The 18,890-nt window shown below is 47.7% G+C and overlaps 1 protein-coding gene across 10 annotated transcripts in view; it reads right to left on the bottom strand.

Moving 5' to 3' along the window:
• Nucleotides 1-18,890, bottom strand: part of LOC145354308 (ankyrin-3-like) — a 736,920-nt gene that overhangs the window by 133,989 nt on the left and 584,041 nt on the right. For all 10 annotated transcript variants that reach the window (XM_080205431.1, XM_080205432.1, XM_080205433.1 and 7 more), the window contains 5 exons: nt 17,889-18,086; nt 16,207-16,305; nt 13,363-13,461; nt 5,479-5,676; nt 3,287-3,385 (listed from right to left, as the gene is read on the bottom strand). In XM_080205431.1, coding sequence (XP_080061557.1) covers nt 3,287-3,385; nt 5,479-5,676; nt 13,363-13,461; nt 16,207-16,305; nt 17,889-18,086 — 693 coding nt within the window. The remainder of the gene's footprint in view (nt 1-3,286; nt 3,386-5,478; nt 5,677-13,362; nt 13,462-16,206; nt 16,306-17,888; nt 18,087-18,890) is intronic.

The raw sequence follows: 18,890 nt of genomic DNA, 5'->3' as shown, positions 1-18,890 counted from the left end.
GAATATGACAGGCGGTGCACGGCATTCACAGCACTGGGTCCTATTCGGATTCCAATGGCTGAAAGTTTCTGCCAAACCCCTCACGGGCGAGGAATGCTGGTGTGTCTGAAACCGTGGCATTGTCTCAGGACTGACAAAATACTGGGAATGCAGCGGAATACCAACCCCCACTCCCTGTATCTTAATGGAGCTGCCCTCTCTGTCCAACTGGAAGCAGTCTCCATTGCTGAGGGAGGGCTGCAGTGTCAGAGGCACCATCCGCAAACCAAGGCCTTGTTGGCTTTTTCAGGTGAGCTTTCCAATATTAAGACACTGATTACACTTATAAAGTATTTTGATTGCTGCAAAATGGTTTGGAAAGCTGTGAAAGGCGCTACATAAACCCATTTATTCGTTATTTTTATAAAAAGGTCACAAAAAGTAACGGCAACTCCAGTTTAACACTGTGGTCGCTTCTCTGAAAAATGCATCTTTAAGTGAAACCATTTTTACATTCCATTTCCTATTGGAACCAATAAAACAGCAGTAATTAGGAGGCATAGGGAAAAGATTAACAGATATTACCAGATATAGGGTAAGGGGATGGGGGATAGGGAGAGAGAGGGGATGGGGGGATAGGGAGAGAGAGGGGATCGGGGAATAGGGAGAGAGAGGGGATGGGGGGATAGGGAGAGAGAGGGGACGGGGGGGATAGGGAGAGAGAGGGGACGGGGGGGATAGGGAGAGAGAGGGGACAGGGGGGACAGGGAGAGAGAGGGGACAGGGGGGATAGGGAGAGAGAGGGGATGGGGGGATAGGGAGAGAGAGGGGATGGGGGGATAGGGAGAGAGAGGGGATGGGGGGATAGGGAGAGAGAGGGGATGGGGGGATAGGGAGAGAGAGGGGATGGGGGGATAGGGAGAGAGAGGGGATGGGGGGATAGGGAGAGAGAGGGGATGGGGGGATAGGGAGAGAGAGGGGATGGGGGGATAGGGAGAGAGAGGGGATGGGGGGATAGGGAGAGAGAGGGGATGGGGGGATAGGGAGAGAGAGGGGATGGGGGGATAGGGAGAGAGAGGGGATGGGGGGATAGGGAGAGAGAGGGGATGGGGGGATAGGGAGAGAGAGGGGATGGGGGGATAGGGAGAGAGAGGGGATGGGGGGATAGGGAGAGAGAGGGGATGGGGGGATAGGGAGAGAGAGGGGATGGGGGGATAGGGAGAGAGAGGGGATGGGGGGATAGGGAGAGAGAGGGGATGGGGGGATAGGGAGAGAGAGGGGATGGGGGGATAGGGAGAGAGAGGGGATGGGGGGATAGGGAGAGAGAGGGGATGGGGGGATAGGGAGAGAGAGGGGATGGGGGAGATAGGGAGAGAGAGGGGATGGGGGGATAGGGAGAGAGAGGGGATGGGGGGATAGGGAGAGAGAGGGGATGGGGGGATAGGGAGAGAGAGGGGATGGGGGGGATAGGGAGAGAGAGGGGATGGGGGGGATAGGGAGAGAGAGGGGATGGGGGGGATAGGGAGAGAGAGGGGATGGGGGGATAGGGAGAGAGAGGGGATGGAGGGATAGGGAGAGAGAGGGGATGGAGGGATAGGGAGAGAGAGGGGATGGGGGGATAGGGAGAGAGAGGGGATGGGGGGGATAGGGAGAGAGGGGATGGGGGGGATAGGGAGAGAGAGGGGATGGGGGGATAGGGAGAGAGAGGGGATGGGGGGATAGGAGAGAGAGGGGATGGGGGGATAGGGAGAGAGAGGGGATGGGGGGGATAGGGAGAGAGAGGGGATGGGGGGGATAGGGAGAGAGAGGGGATGGGGGGATAGGGAGAGAGAGGGGATGGGGGGATAGGGAGAGAGAGGGGATGGTGGGATAGGGAGACAGAGGGGATGGGGGGATAGGGAGAGAGAGGGGATGGGGGGGATAGGGAGAGAGAGGGGATGGGGGGGATAGGGAGAGAGAGGGGATGGGGGGGACAGGGAGAGAGGGGGGATGGGGGGGATAGGGAGAGAGAGGGGATGGGGGATAGGGAGAGAGAGGGGATGGGGGGGATAGGGAGAGAGAGGGGATGGGGGGGATAGGAGAGAGAGGGGATGGGGGGGATAGGGAGAGAGAGGGGATGGGGGGGATAGGGAGAGAGAGGGGATGGGGGGATAGGGAGAGAGAGGGGATGGGGGGATAGGGAGAGAGAGGGGATGGGGGGATAGGGAGAGAGAGGGGATGGGGGGATAGGGAGAGAGAGGGGATGGGGGGATAGGGAGAGAGAGGGGATGGGGGGATAGGGAGAGAGAGGGGATGGGGGGATAGGGAGAGAGAGGGGATGGGGGGGATAGGGAGAGAGAGGGGATGGGGTATAGGGAGAGAGAGGGGATGGGGGGGATAGGGAGAGAGAGGGGATGGGGGGGATAGGGAGAGAGAGGGGATGGGGGGGATAGGGAGAGAGAGGGGATGGGGGGGATAGGGAGAGAGAGGGGATGGGGGGGATAGGGAGAGAGAGGGGATGGGGGGGATAGGGAGAGAGAGGGGATGGGGGGGATAGGGAGAGAGAGGGGATGGGGGGGATAGGGAGAGAGGGGGGATAGGGAGAGAGAGGGGATGGGGGGGATAGGGAGAGAGGGGATGTTGGGGATAGGGAGAGAGAGGGATGGGGAATAGGGAGAGGGGATGGGGGGATAGGGAGGGAGGGGATGGGGGATAGGGAGGGAGGTGGGGAGGTTGCCAGGATGGGGTGTAGCTGCTCCCAAATGGTGCCAATCAGATAATCCGATGCTACGCGGACCCTGGCACAAAGTGAGGCAGGAGCAGTAATCCTAATGTTAGGTGTGCAGACCAGCCCTACTCCATTCACAACACTGAGTGAGGCAAATTAAAATCAGAGACTTACTGTATCACCAGAACAGCAGGGGTGTCCTTCCTGGCATCTCAGCCAATATTTATCCCTCAACCAAAATCACAGAAACAAATTAACATGTCATTTATTTTATTGCTGTCTGTGGGAACTGATTCTGTCCAAATCTGCTGCTTCACTTTGTGCATCACAACAGTGACTACACTTCAAAAGAACTTACTTGGCTGCAAAGCACTTTGGAACATCATACCGTCATGGAAAGCACCGTGTAAAATTCCTTCTTCATTCAGAACCTTTCCCAATTTGAAATCTCCTACCTCCTGGGCCAGCGGAAGCAGTGTGATAGGGAACCAGGTCAGAAATGCTCTGGTTCGATTCCCACCCACAGAACACTGAGGATAGACTTTATATTAGCTTCAAACCCAATCGAAAAGCAACCAAGAAGCATGGACAAGTCTGTACCTTGGTCTGCGGGTCAATAGCAGCTCCCTGATTAACCAGCACTTCCGCCACATTCACTCGATCCTCTTGGGCAGCCAGGTGCAGAGGTGTTAAACCACTCTGTGGATCCAAATTAGATTGCATCAACGGTGTAGCCATCAAACTTTCAAACACAATGACTGGGCTCACTGTCACTGCAGCCTGTGACAATGGCAGCAGAGGTGAGCAGCAAGCTGTAAAGGAGATGTGTGCTCAGCCGGTTATGCTACAGTCTAACTGTGGCTGTGCGCCAATGAATATTTCATGGTGGGTCAGGCTATCGGCTTTCAACTGCAATACAATCTCTAGCTTGAGACGCAGCTACGAATAACCCTGTCTGATTGAAGGCTTCAATCCCAGGACGGCAACCTCAATAGTCCATGGAGAAGAGAATCGGGATAGGGGGATGTGGGGGTGGGTGGGTAAAGAGAGCTAATGTTTCGTCCAAACACAATCTCCACCTTCACCTCTAGTGAGGAGGGTATTACTTGTGAACGAAGGTTAGACCAACAATTCTCGTTATAATTATTGCAGTTACGGAGTGGGCCATCTTTGACAGAGATGTGGCAGTGTTAGCGCTGTACTCAGTGGACGATTTTTGCAACTATACACATATTAACTTGAGCATGGGGCATCAAGGCCCAGGGCAGTCGTTGGATGGAGCAGTGGGGGAGAGAACTTGATCTGTATACCAAGCAGCCAGCATAATCATGGATCCCACACACCCAGGATATTCTCCCTTCCACCTTCTTCCAACGGGAAAAAGATACAAAAGTCTGAGGTCACATACCAACCGACTCAAGAACAGCTTCTTTCCTGCTGCTGTCAAGACTTTTGAATGGATTTACCTTGCATTCAGTTGATCTTTCTCGACACCCTAGCTATGACTGTAACACTACATTCTGCACTCTCCCCTTTCCTTCTCTATGAACGGTATGCTTTGTGTAGCACGCAAGAAACAATACTTTTCACTGTATGTTAATACATGTGACATTAATAAGTCAAATCAAATCGTGTGATTACGGCATCAGCTTTGTGTAGACAGTGTCTATTCTAAATGTAGGGGTTGGTGATGGAAAAACATGGAGAGAAAGTCAACACAGGGAGTGGAACTCAACATCAGTGAGAAAGAGAACTTGGGGGGTGTTCAGTGGATGGGCAATCTGTCACTCGATATTTTGTGGCCCAACGTTGATTTTGAATTTCATCCCAAGATTTTCAGCTTATTCTAAATCCCCGCCTCGTGTTTCTGAATTCCCAAAACCAATGACATCTCTTGGCTAAAGTGAGGGTGGGAATGGTGCTATATGGACGCATAGAGGGGTTATTTTCCTGTGGGGAAACATCTGCTCTTTCTCTCTTTAATGTGGCTCAAGGAGGCAACTCATGGAGGGGAAGTCAGATCTGTGTCCCACCAATCCATAGGGATATGTATTGGTGATCAGATACATTGTTAGCCCAGTCCCTCTGTTCAATAGTGAGCCTTGTTCTCAAACTGATGCCAAATCCGTGATCAATGACTAATATCATTTTAGCATCGAGGGGCCAATTCTTCACTAAAGCAAAGAGGTCACACCATATGCTGCTGGGCAACACGACAGTTCAGTGACCATCACTGTTTGCTGTGCAGATACATGGATTTGGGTCGGTGTCTGCGGGAGTTTGCGCATTCTCCCCGTGCTTGCGTGGGTTTTCTCCAGGTGCTCCGGTTTCCTCCCACACCCCAAAGATGTGCTCTTAGGCTGACTGGTGTAACAAATTGTCCCTAAATTAGCCTCCCCTCAACCTGGTTTCCGATACGGAGTGCCATAAGCGTAGACAAGGGTCATGGGTGGAGAGGGGACTCACAATGTTGAAATGGCGGCGTGGGCTCGTTGGGCTGAAGGGCCTGTTTCCTGCACTGTGTTGTTCTTTGTTCATATGAAAGGGTCTTAGAGATAGGACATGGTCAATGTGATGGGGAGGGGAGGGGAATTTTCCTGAGTATCATTTTCCTTTACTGAGGTTGTCTCCATTTTTCTGCCTCTCTCTTGGAGATGACCTTGGATTCAGTGGATACAGCCTTGTGGGGCTGTAGAAATGGGCTGTGATAGCTGAGGAATATCAGGCAAAAAAACGCAGGGACGATCAAGCAGAAGTCAAGTCATAAGAAATGAAGCTCTCCAGCCACCAACCTTGTTTCCCAGGTTTACGTCTGCGTTGCGGGTCAGCAACAGGGACACCATGTCAACGTGCCCCTCCTGTGCAGCAAGGTGCACAGGCGTAATGCCTTGTTTGGTCACCGTGTTGGTGTCTGCGCCATACTCCAGCAGGGTTGTCGCTATGTCCATCTGATTCTTCTTGGCAGCTATGTGCAGGGGGGTGTAGCCGTTCTACAAAAGAGTCAAAGAAAAGAAAAGAATCCATGCTAACCATTCAAATAGCTGGACATAACATTCACCCTTCGCTCTCTTGTCAAAATTGGGTTTCAGATTTTAATGTACACACACACAGGCAGTGGCTCCCGCTGTTAAAATGCGACAAACAGACCAATCCCTCTTATTTTATCTTTCAATACGTCCAGAAATCTTTTCTTTAATTCACATTTTTGTTCTACTTGATGCAGGAAGTTGTTTACTGCAGCTGTACAGGGCCTTGGTGAGACACACCTGGAGCACTGGGTGCAGTTTTGGTCTCCTTGTCCAAAAAAGGATATACTTGACAAAGAGGGAGTGCAGCAACAGTTCCCCAGACTGATTCCAGGGATCACAGGGTTGTCATATGAGGGGGGATTGGGTCAACTGGGCCCACATTCACTGGAGTTTAGAAGAATGAGAGGGGATCTAATTGAAACATATGAAATTCTGACAGGGCTGGATGAAGGGATGTTATTTCCCCCAATTGGAGGGTCGAAAGCAAGGGGTCATAGTCTCAGGATGCGGATTGAGATAAAACCATAGAACATTACAGCACAGAAACAGGCCTTTTGGCCCTTCTTGTCTGTGCTGAACCATTTTTCTGCCTAGTCCCACTGACCTGCACCTGGACCATATCCCTCCACACCCCTCTCGTCCATGTACCTGTCCAAGCTTTTCTTAAAGAAGATTAGACCAATGATTCTCTCTATAAATAGTGCAATTGTAGAGTTGGCCATCTTTGACAGAGATGTGGCAGTGTTAGCGCTGTGGCGAGTGGGTGATTTTTGCAACTATACACATATTAACGCCTCTTGAGCACAAGGCATCGAGGACAGTCATTGGACGGAGCAGTGGGGGAGAGAACTTGATCAGCGTATGAGAAATTTCTTCTCTCAGAGGCTGGTGAATCTGTGGAATTCTCTAATGTGGAGGCCAAATCTCTGAATATATTTCAAATGCAACTAAATTGCTGGACTCCGAAGGTGTCTACAGAATGGTGTTGAGATGTGAATGGTAGAGCAGGCTCAAAGGGCTGAATGGCCTTGTCATGCTCCTGTTTTCTATGTTAAGCCCCACTTTCCCCTTTTCGGGACAGGTACGATATTGGGTTATCCACTTGCCTGAATTGCCTTGGAGTCTCCAGGAATTGTAGAATAATCTCCAAGAGACTCCAGGAGAGAAATCCCCAGGGAAATTTTTTTAAAATTTCCTTTCTGAAACAAAAAGTTTTTTTTTTCCATTTCTGTTTACTAACCAGAAAAATATCACACCTGGAAATAAAACGCTGTTTGACTGAGCTAACATTTAGTCAACTGGATTGGGAAGTGTCTGCTTGCTTTCCAATTGGATAGGAGGATGGTGCCTTGTGACATCAGACGGCCAATGGCGGGAATGAGGGGATGGGGGGGGGGGGTGAGGATTATGTGGTCATGTGATAACACCTCCAGAGATCTGTCCAACCAGAGGTGGCAACCCTAGCATGACATATGATATTAAGCACAACCAATCAGAATCTCTGTTTCAGTAAGCCAAGCTCGAATTAACCATCTTGAGAGGAGCAGTTTGAAGAATCTCAAATCCCAAATGATTAGTTTAAAAAAAAACCCTTCCTTTTGAAAACTGGATGAAATTTATGGTTTGGGGCAGTAAGCAAGGGAGGCAGCAAATAATCTGAGACTTATTATTACTAGTCATGAAAGCATAAAACCATTCCAAAAGATTATGTCTTTGAGTTCACGAAAAATAACATTCAGGGGAGGTCCCCCTGTTAGACTCATTGTAATTAGAAGGAATCTCCCCCCACAGTGCCATTTTTGATCTTGTGATATCTTTAAAAACAACTCAATTATTATTCAACAGCAGTCCAAATGTTTTATGGCAAATATGTGTCATTTGCAAATATCCTGTGGCATTGCTCATGGGTGGTCTGGAACATGCTTGTGATACTGGAATGTGAGAATCAGCTCTTGGTCTCTGTTGTCCTTTTAATAGGATCCAAGGAACTGGATCTGATTGAACCTGCCGTTGACCGGGAGACGGTAAATTTAGTGCAAAGTTGTGACTTTTGCTGTTAGGAGGAGGTTTTCCAACTGTACTAAAGGGCAGAGTGCCTGGAGTGTTACCTCTGCTTAATGGATGCAAGACTGAACATGAAGATTAAACGTTCAAGGCGTACATATTACAGACACCGAGATGCAGACAAACAGTAAGAAGGAAAGAGAAACATTTTGGAGACGGAGGGAGAGAGAGAGATGCAGAAACAGAAAGAGACACAGAGATTGTGTGTGTGTGAGAGGAGAGATAAGAGAGAGACAGAGACAGCGCACAGAGTAAAGCGGAGCGAGTTTGGTTGAAAGTCAGTGAGGGAGTTATTTACGTGGGTTTATAAATAGTAATCGGATACAGGATTTTCCTGTCCTGACCACCAGGGGAATCGTAGTGGGTGGCAAGACAGGACCAGGCAAAGGTTTGTTGACTTCAGGCAGGATTTTCCAGTCTTGGCGCGAGCATGGGGTTTTCCAGTCCTGGGGCAAGCGGGGTTTTGGGGGGGGTGGGCGGGTGAAATCCCACCTGGAGTCCATTTCATCATGACGTGCTAAAATTCCTTACTGGTGCAGACAGTGCATCAAAGTGGGGATGGTTTTAACCAGGGGGCCAAGAAGCAGCCAGAAAGATTTTAATACACAGCGAGTGAAACATATTCAGAGTATTGTGCTTGCTGCCGCACTGTCCAAGAGGGTCACACTGTCTGTGCTTAAAGTAGTTTGTCCTACGTTTATTTTGCAAACCATACCCTTGTTTCTGGTATCCTACACACTGACTACCCACCAGGCTGTGTCCTTATGATAGTTAAAACATTAACACAATAGTTTCTTTTTAAGAAGTGGATAGAATTCAGGATGAGCTGGAGATCTCACACATACACAATGCCAGTCAGCATATAAGAATGATTTGATTGTATTTTCTCATGATTCTTTGCAGTTTTTAACCAATTACTTGGTGGATTTGGCAATCAGAACTCCCTAGTGTATTTAAAAATAAACAAGCTGCTGTGACATGATGGACAGGAGCCTGAGGCTTCTCGGACATCATCTGAAACAGCCAGAACGCCACTTGGCATGGAGTCAAATCCCATTCGGCCAAATGGTGCCCTGCCAAGCCAAGCACTGGGAAGAGCCTCCCACCAAGACCTTGGCATCTCCCATCAAATGTTGCGGCAGCCAGAATTTAATTGTGTGTGTTGTTGCCAACGGGCTAATGTGTCAGCCATCACTGAACCTCTCGATTTGATCCTCGTTCCTCCGTGGGGGAGCTGGGATACTGGAGGAGGACACAGCAATGAATGCTGATGAACCAGCCCAGGGTGAGGTTGGAAGGAGAGTGCTCGTCACTCACTGCAATCCTTTCAATCACCCTAGTACAGCAGTCAACACAGCAAGAATGATGCGGAATGAGTTAGCAGCAAATGTGAAGTTTGAGGATTTCTTGCAGTGTGTAGGCGAGGCCATTGAGTGCCATGTCCGGTGTTGGCCACCAAGGGGATGTCTATTCCCTCTACACAACTGGATATGGATGATATTGGAATAGTGTAGGTTAGATGGGCTTCAGATTGGCAACATCGAGGGCCGAAGGGCCTGTACTGCGCTGTAATGTTCTCTGTTCTACAATTCAGTCGAGTCATGAAAATTGAGCCTTAGAATCAAGCGACTGAAATATGAGAAAACTCTAGAAGGACTGAACACATCCAACTTTCAAAACACTATTTTGAAATATTACGCTATTGGGAAAGTCCCTGGAGGTTCAGAGCAGGGCCAGAGGACACAATATTCAAACCAGTCTACAGCAAACTTAAGACATGTCCTCTCCTCACAGACCAATCAACACATGGAACGGAAATCTGAAGCAAGAGCAGGACTAGAAATCACTGAAGGCACAATTGGGCGCTGGGATGGAGGGGTATCCAATGGATAGATGGGAGGAATAGCCTTCCACGTGAGTCATTCATTGTGACTCTCTTGCGATTCTATTCATTTCTGCTTTGTTTGACGAGTTTTTAATGGAAGTGAAAACAGTACGAGTGACATTGTGTTCGCTTTTCCCAGCACGAGCTGTACGGTGGCACAGTGGTTAGCACTGCTGCCTCACAGCGCCAGGGATCCAGGTTCGAATCCGGCCTCAGGTCTGTGTGGGGTCTGCACGTTCTCCCCGTGTCTGCGTGGGTTTCCTCCGGGTGCTCCAGTTTCCTCCCGCAGTCCAAAGTTTCCTCTCTCAATGCAAAGATGTGTGGATTAGGTTCATTGGCCATGGTAAGTTGCCGCTCAATGTCAGGGATTAGCAGGGTAAATATGTGGGGTTAGGGGAATAGGAGCTCGCTGGGATTATTGTCGGCGCAGACTCGATGGGCCAAATGGCCTCCTTCTGCACTGTAAGGATTCTATATAAAAAACTTCTTTGAAGAAATGTATTTTGATGACAATGTCCTGGATTTAACTTGTGAGTGTCAGAAAACATGTCCCAAATCTTCCCAGGCTGCTACTGGATTATCTTCAGAATGGTTACTGACTGTGAGTTATACTGTCTGCCTGTGTTATACAGAGAGGGGTTGCAGGATGCAGGCTCAGGGGTTTTGAACAGTTGGCGACGGCGAGAGTTTTAACATGGGGGAACCAGGTGAGAAGCTACATTGTGAATAAAATGGAAGCAAATTGGAAAACCGGCTCCAACCCACAGATTTCTGGATTTGACTGAGGCTGGACAGGGATTACAGCTCCCTGGAGGTGCTTTCTTATTTTAAATTTGTTAATGAGGCAGGAAATGTTTGGATTTAGCTTGCTTTTCAGGTTTAACTAGTGAGGTTTCCCAGGCAGAAGCAAAATTGGCAGGTGGGGACGCTTTGGGAAGCACTGTTTGAGGGTCAGAGGGAGCAGAATTGTTTCCGTCATCACCCCTCTCCAGGGTAGTGTTTAGACTCCGCTCCCACACCTCCCCCTTCCAGTGCCAAGGCAGCGGATTGAGTCCCCCGTGGGATTGGGCCTTAGCTGATCTTGAATTCTCATCTCCAGTTTCCCCAACTCAGAGAGAAAGCCAGACTTCCAGTTTTCCCATGCAATATCTGTCCCAGTGCTCCAACCTGCTCAGAAAGATAAAACTCCCCGCTTGGAGACTCTCAGACAACTTTAACTTGACTGGATACGAAATCTAACACTGCCCCTCCAAATTCCTGTCTCTCTCTGTCTTGTTTCAGTATTCTGCTTTTGGTCGCTCATTCCTGTCTAGTTATTAGGTAGTTTCATTCAGAGCAAGAAGTATATGTAACGTTCCCCTCCCCCAACCCCCCCCCCCAACTCCACAGATTTTCATAAAGTGGACAAAACTCAGGCAGATGGAGTTCAGCTGTGAACAAGTGCACTTTGGATCCAAGAAAGATCGGCCAGAATATTTTCTAAGTGACGACACAACAGACTTTGGCATCCAAGTATAGTCAGAGTAAAGGCAATTAGCCACAGAGGACCATAGATATCTCTCTCGGTCAGAGGGGAAAGAAAGAGAAAATAGGTTAAACAGCTAGAGGGACCACAGCTCCACATCAAGCATGGGCACACCGTGAAGAAACAGGCTATCACAGCCAGTGTGGGGATTGAATCCATACAGTCATTTTGCACCAACCTCTACCCATCAAACCAACGAGCTAATGACCCACCCCTTAGCTTCCAAGCATAGAAATCACAAAAAAACTAGTGACCACATACAAAATAATAATTTTGCACAGTGGTTAACACTGCTGCCTCACAGCACCAGGTTCAGCTTCAAGTCCAGCCCTGGTCGATTATCTGTGTGGAGTTTGCACATTCTCCCCATGTCTGCGTGGGTTTCCTCCAGGTGCTCCAGTTTCCCCCCCGCTGTCCAAAGATGTGCAGGTTAGGTGGTTTGGCTATGCCGAATTGCCTGCCCCTTAGTGTCCCAAGATGTGGAGGTCAGGGGGATTAGCGGGGTTACGGGGATAGGGTGACTGTAGTTAAGATGCTCTATCAGAGAGTCAGTGCAGACTCATTGGGCTGAATGGCCTCCTTGTGCATGGCATTGATTTTAGGATTCTATGAAAGGTTGACCTTTATCTCCAGAGGGCTGAATGACAAAGCTATACTCCAATTATATAAAGCTTGGGTCTGACTCCATCTGGGGTACTGCATGTAGCTCTGGACGCTGCAATTCAGGAAGGATGTACTGATCTGGGGGTGGCCACACATCAGATTCCCCACAATGCCAGAGTTAAGCTAAAAGGGTCAAATTATGAGAAGAGGGTTCATAGACTAGGCATGGTCACCCCTTGACTACAGAAGATGTCGGGACAACCTAATTGAGGACTGTAAGAGGATTAAAGAATTTTATAGGTTAGGTAAAGAAAAACTGTGTCCTCTGATGGGGGAACATGGGGCTTAATTTTAAAACTAAAGCTTGGCTATTGGTACCAAGGCAGGGCAAAGAGGGTTAGATATATATCAGCCAAGATCACTGGACCCTCAAATTGTTTCTATAGCCTGATTAATTCCTGTAACTGCGCTGGCTCCTGTGCTAACTTAGAGGGTTGCCTTGTATGCAAGGCTGCATGGGAACTTTGGGTTGCTGCCACACAGCTTAGAGGGAACATTGGCCAATATCTAATTCAACGGTGTACAGACTCAAGGGGTGGAATGATGCCCTCCACGGGAATCGCAGTGGGCAGGACATGGCAAAGGGTCGTTGACCTCGGGTGGGATTTTCCAGCACTGGGGCCGAGTGTGGCTGGAAAATCCCACCCAAGGAGTTGAATGGCCTCCTCCTGTTCCTCCTATTGGATGAAAAAGGTCATAAGATTGAAATTGGCAACAAAACACCAAAGAGAGAAGCATGTAAGCCAGGAATGAAAGCCACACAATAAGGTGCCAGTTTTAGGTTTAACCACAGTTTATTTGCATCCAGAAAGTGTTTGTAACACTGAACTTAATGTGAGGGAACTGACACATCATCAGCTGCATGCAGATAGGGATCCACTAAGCTAACGGATGTCCCTTTTAATGCTTTGTTCTACATACTGTTGAAAAGGAAAATGTACCATTGACATATTCATAATCATCACAAATAAATCAGCTGGACATCAACCCAGTTGACAAAGCCTTTTGGACCATCAGAATCTCTTATTCATCTCCAAAATCCACATGCACCATCTGTTTGAACATCAACACAAACACAGTCCACCGATCCCCAGTGCCAAATGTTGGAATTAAGGACAATATCAAAATTTCACAACACAACATTCTCGGTGGATGGGTACAGGTCACTTGCTATCTGGCTGCTGATCTTATCCTGTCATGCCAGCTCTAAGTCAACACAGTGCAATCTCAGACAATCTCGCCATCGTCGGTATACAGGTTACCGGCAAGCAAGGTTCAAAACTCCCCTGCAACCCATCGCACAGAAACACCCATGTTAAATCAGAACACCCCACAAACATTACCACCAAACCATCAATCATGATACTTAAATTCAGCACAATCCCAGGGCGGTCTATCTTCTGGGTATGTACAACCGGACTAAAAACTTTCTCAGTATGCAAACCCCACATAGTCATCATTCTCCGCACACGTTGCTAGCTCCCATGTCCTGGCGGTGTGTACACTGTACCTTTGCTGCTGCGTGGGGGGAGGCTCCTTGGTCCAACAGCAGAAGGGCCACTTTCTGGTTATCATAGTGTGCTGCCACGTGTAGTGGAGTTAGGCCGCTCTGAAAGGAAAAGGAGAGAGATAAGCCAATCAAATCCAGGGATTTCTGAGAATGAAGACAACCGCACTTTCAAACTGCCTCAATCATTACTCCAACACAACTCTTTTTTTTTTGCATTTGCCGCACTAACGCCTTCCGTCACCTGCGCTCTCTGAAGTTCCCACCTTTAACCTCTCCACTCTCCCTCTTCCTTTAAGATGCTCCTTAAAACAACTTTGACCAAGTTTCTGGTTGCCTGTCCCAATATCTCCTCGACAGGCTCAACATGAAAGGATGTATCTCTTGCAAAACGCCTTGGGATGATTTATGGTGTTAAAAACACTGAATCAACCCAGGTTGTTCTTGTTGTTGAGGTCAGGTCCGTTACAACGTCTCGATTAATTCAGGTGGATTTACTGCCCATAGTGGACAAATCGCATTAACCCAAGCACGTTCAATTTGTTTGGTGGTGACTCTTATTTAATAAAGTACATGAGAGCAGAGTTAGAGGAACGCAGAGATTCCGGAGGGTTGTGCAATCAGAGGAAGTAAATAAGATAGGGAGCGACAAACCCATAGAGATACTCAAACACAGGCTGGGAATTTTTAAAATGTGGGAGCAACAGCTGATGTAATTCAGTAAGCACTTTAATTTTGCCTGCAGAATTTTGGGTGACACTGATGGAAGCTTCAGTCCCTTACAGTCAATTTTCACTGTTCACCCATATAGGAAAAAGACAGAGTATAGTTTCACTCAGTTGCTTCACTGTTAACCAGTCTAGAAGAAAGTTTAAGACAAGAACAGAAAATGCTGGAGAAACTCAGCAGATCTGACAACATATGTGGAGAGAGAATAGAGCCAATGTTTGGAGCCTGGGTGACTCTTTGTCTGAGCTCTATTCTCTCCCCACAGGTGCTGTCAGACCTGCTGAGTTTTTCCACTATTTTCTGTTTTTGTTTCAGATTCCAGCATTTAAGTTTATGTATTAGTGTCACGAGCAGGCTTACATTAACACTACAATGAAGTTACTGTGAAAATCCCCTAGTTGCCACACTCTGGCACCTGTTTGGGTACACTGAGGGAGAATTTAGCACGGCCAATCAACCTCACGCACACATCCTTTGGAGTGTGGGAGGAAATCGGAGAATGTGGAGGAAACCCACGCAGACATGGGGAGAATGTGCAAACTCTGCACAGTCAGTAACCCAAACCAGGAATCGAACCCAGGTCCCTGGCACAGTGAAGCAGCAGTGCTAACCACTGTGCTGCCTGCAAGCCTTTACATAAGAGAAAGTTTGCACAGTTTCAACCAGTTGACCATTTAATGTGAGATCAGGGTAATGTCTACTTCAATGTCTCAGTTCAATTGATGTCACTGTAGAACCTGCTGTTAATGCTGCAATGTGTGGTGCAGCCTATAAAATGAAAATCGTCTGCTCAGAATAACTGGTGTGCTAATTACAAGGTGAGCTTTTGCATCGTTTCACTGTTATCTTGCATTCAAATATGACCATGGTAAATATGTACCCCAGCCACATGCATCATTAGATCGGTTCCTTTCACAGCCCCATTAGGAATGAATAATAGATGCACTTGTGAGGTTAGTCTAGGCCACGTCATTTGTATCTGAGACTCCTAGGGGCACGTACAAACTCGATGATGCACAAAGCATTTCAGCATCAACGCAAATGCAGCTGAACAATTGGTCGTGGCTGGGTTTTCGACTGGCGGGGGAGGGGAGCATCACAGCTAAACTTACGGCTTCAACTAACCTGAGGGGACTGAGCTCGATTGTAATAGTCGCACTGCTACCCTGCTGGAGATTAACCTAACAAAACTCTGACCTTTCTGGTGTACGTGTGTTTAGAATTAGACAAAGTAGTGCACTAACCTGGCACATCACTGCAAAACCCTTACATAAAGGAACATAAGGAAAACTGTACGGCCAACTTTTGAACATTTTTTGATAGTTCTTCTCGGTTTCGAACTGGCACCCTCTCAATTATTTGGTGAATGTGATAATCGTTAGAGAAACTCTATACTTGAGGTACCTCTGAAGTGTTGCAATGTTGGATTCAGCCAATTTGCGTGCAGCAAGCTTTTTAATGTGAGCGTTTGTTGCCCATCCCTAATTGCCCTTAAAAAAGTGCCTTGCTTGGCCATTTCAGAGGGTAGTTAAGAGCCAACCACATTGCTGTGGCTCTGGAGTCACTTGTAGGCCAGACCAGGTAAGGACGGCAGATTTCCTTCCCTAAAGGACGTGAGTGAACCAGATGGGTTTTTCCGACAACTGATGATAGCCGTCACGGCCACCATCACCGAGACTAACTTCTACATTCCAGACTTATTGACTGAACTTAATTCCACCAGCTGTCATGGTGGGATTGGAACGAGTGTTCCCAGATCATTAGTGTAGGTCGGTGACATTACCCCAACGCCACAATCTCTCACAGGCACCAGTGTAATAATGATCAAATAATCTGCTTTTTGGTGCTATTTGCCTGGACACCAGAGATCTCCGAATAGTGCCAAGGGATCTCTTTCATTGACCCGAGGGGGGTTCGAGTTTCACGCCTCATCTGAGAATTGGCACTTCCGACAGCACAATGTCCTCTCAGCACTAGGCTGGAGTGTCAGCCTAGATTTTGTCCTGGAGTCTCTGTAGGGGGACCTGAACCCACGACCTTCTGGTTCAGGGAGATGAGTAAGGTACAGCTGACATGGTAATAAATACTGTTTAACCAAAGAACACCACTGACTGTTACCTTTCCAGAAGCGTTAGGAGATGCAGATTTCTGAAGCAAAAGGTTAGCCACCTCCATTTTCCCGTACTTTGCAGCCACATGGAGCGGGGTAAATCCTTTCTGTAACGAGGCAGCAGAGAGATGTCAAGTATGCATGGTGGCTGGTGCAGACACGATGGGCCGAAGGGCCTCTTTCTGTGCTATGACTGTGTGAATCTATAAACCCGTTATGTCAAGCTGCACACTGAAAGCTGATCGAACTACATTCAGCGCAGGCTTAAAGAGCCAATGTGGGCTAATTCCCGCTCTGACTATTTATGTACTTCAGCCCATCGAGGTATAGTAAGCCCTCAGTTGATGCAACATCAACAAACTTCCAAACTTTAAAACATTTTGCAGTTTGTGCAACAAAGGTTTGAAAAGTGGACTCAGGAACAGGATGAGACAATTGAGCCCCCTGAGCTGCTCAATTCGAAGTCTCACGACACCAGGTTAAAGTCCAACAGCTTTATTTGGAATCACGAGCTTTCGGAGCACTGCTCCTCCATCAGGTAGATGGTACTGCACTACAATTCCACTGACCCAGTCCAACTCCAAATCTTTTGGTACCCTTAAAGAATCACCAGGCTCCAGTTTCGCCACTTCTACCGATCCCAGCCTTCTGGGGAAACGTGCGTTACAGATTTCCACCAGTAACGTGGATATGGTAAATGGGGAAAATCTTCTGCAAGTAGATCTTGTAATTAAAAAAATGAACCGATCACGGCAGTGGATTCCTTTATTTAAGTTGCCAAGCGCATAAAGATTAGTTTTAGCTGCTAATGGGTTGAGTTTCCACGTTTTACACTGATAAGTTCAAACAGAATTGGCTAAACATATGCAGAGGATTGTGGAATTTTAAATGAATCAAAGCCTGGCCAAAACTATTCTTTCTGCTATCTTAGAGACGGCATCGGTCTCCATCCATCAAGATTCCCTTCATTTGGCCCCTCACACTGCCTCCTTTTTTCCTTAGGTGCCTAGACATTATTAGGCATGTTTTAAAAGCTTTCTCATATCAAAACGTGTCTAAATTTACTAAGAGACTGACTAGCGTACACCAATGAAACTATTTAACTGTTCAGTATTTTTAAAGTGGTTTTAAATCAATTTACTCACAGGTGGAGTACAGTTCAAAGCACATCAAAAATAATTATTCTTTTGACACTTGACCCATTCTCAGCTGCATTCATACCAGACCTTAAATACATCAAGGATGAAGAATAAAGAGCCACCTTCTTCCATCGGGAAAAAGATGCAAAAGTCTGAGGTCACGTAATAACAACCAACTCAAGGACAGTTTCTTCCCGCTGCTCAGACTTTTGAATGGACCTACCTAAGTTGATCTCGCTTTACACCCTAGCTATGACTGTAACACTACATTCAGCACTCTCTCGTTTCCTTCTCTATGAATGGTATGCTTTGTCTATATGGTGCAAGAAACAATACTTTTCACTGTATACTAATACATGCGACAATAATAAATCAAATCAAAAAACAAGTTATACTCAGCTGACCTACCGGTTCATGGAAAACTTTACGTTTGTTATTGAATTATAGCAGGGAGTTGAAAAGTAACCTAACCAAGCACAATTTCAAGCATTTTAGGTGCAATTTCCCATTGTTCTCAAAGTGGAGACTGGCCAACTATTGAACTGCCGTACCTTGGTGTTGACCGAAAGTGAAGCCCCTTGTTCCAGCAGAACGGAGGCCACGTCTTCGTGACCTTCCCGGGCTGAGATGTGGAGTGGTGTGTAGCCGGAGGTGGTAGCTGCGTCTGGAGAAGCGCCATGCTGCAGCAACTGCTGTACAATGTCCGCCTTTCCCAGGCGTGATGCAATATGCAATGGAGTCTGGTCATCCTGCGAGAGGTGAAGAAAGTCAGAGGGGTAACTTCAAATCTGTCCAACCGCGCACATGCTTTTTTGGGGGGGGGGGGGGGGGGGTTAAAATTCCTCCCAGATTGGGCCAACGCTGCAATCCATGGCTGCACCATTGACCTGGGGAATGGGGAAGCCAATTCTGACAAGTTGTTCTGAGTTGCAAAGTACTGTCTTCCTGATATAACCCAACATCCATTTTCTCAATTATTAACAGTGGCCTGAAGACCAGATACTTTCAAACTAATCAACGACTACTTGAATAACCCTCCCCCCCACCCCCACCTCTGCCCTTGCTTCATAGAAACCCTCTGCAGAAGCAGGCCATTCGGCCCATTGAGTCTGCACTGCCTATCCAACAGAGCATCCCTTCCACGTAATCCCAAGTATTTACCCCTCAATCCCCTTAACCGACACATCGGGACACTAAGGGACAATTTAGCATGGCCAATCCGGCTAATCTGCACCTCCCTGGAGTGCTCTGCCAGTAGAGACCCTCTGACTAACCCCAGTCACTGGGGTCAGACAGACTGGAGGAGCTAGCGATAGGTCTGCTCCTGATCCAATCTGTTGTAAAACCTCTGGCTGGCCTTTCTCTGACTGTCTACCCACACTTCCAACCGTTCCTTTTAACAACACCTGCTCTTCAGCGATAATAAGCAGCACACCAGTGCACTGGATACCATGTCTTTGATGTTTCTTAGTCTCACCATTTGAAATCTAACGTGCTAATTTAGTCAGTCCACTTTTTAAAAGTGTGGCTTATTCTTTTAACACGAGGCAAAC

This window comes from Carcharhinus amblyrhynchos, chromosome 17 (genome assembly GCF_965287045.1).
Source record: "Carcharhinus amblyrhynchos chromosome 17, sCarAmb.v2.hapA, whole genome shotgun sequence".
In the NCBI taxonomy this organism is placed as follows: Eukaryota; Metazoa; Chordata; class Chondrichthyes; order Carcharhiniformes; family Carcharhinidae; genus Carcharhinus; species Carcharhinus amblyrhynchos.
This window is presented reverse-complemented; position numbering and strand designations above follow the sequence as displayed.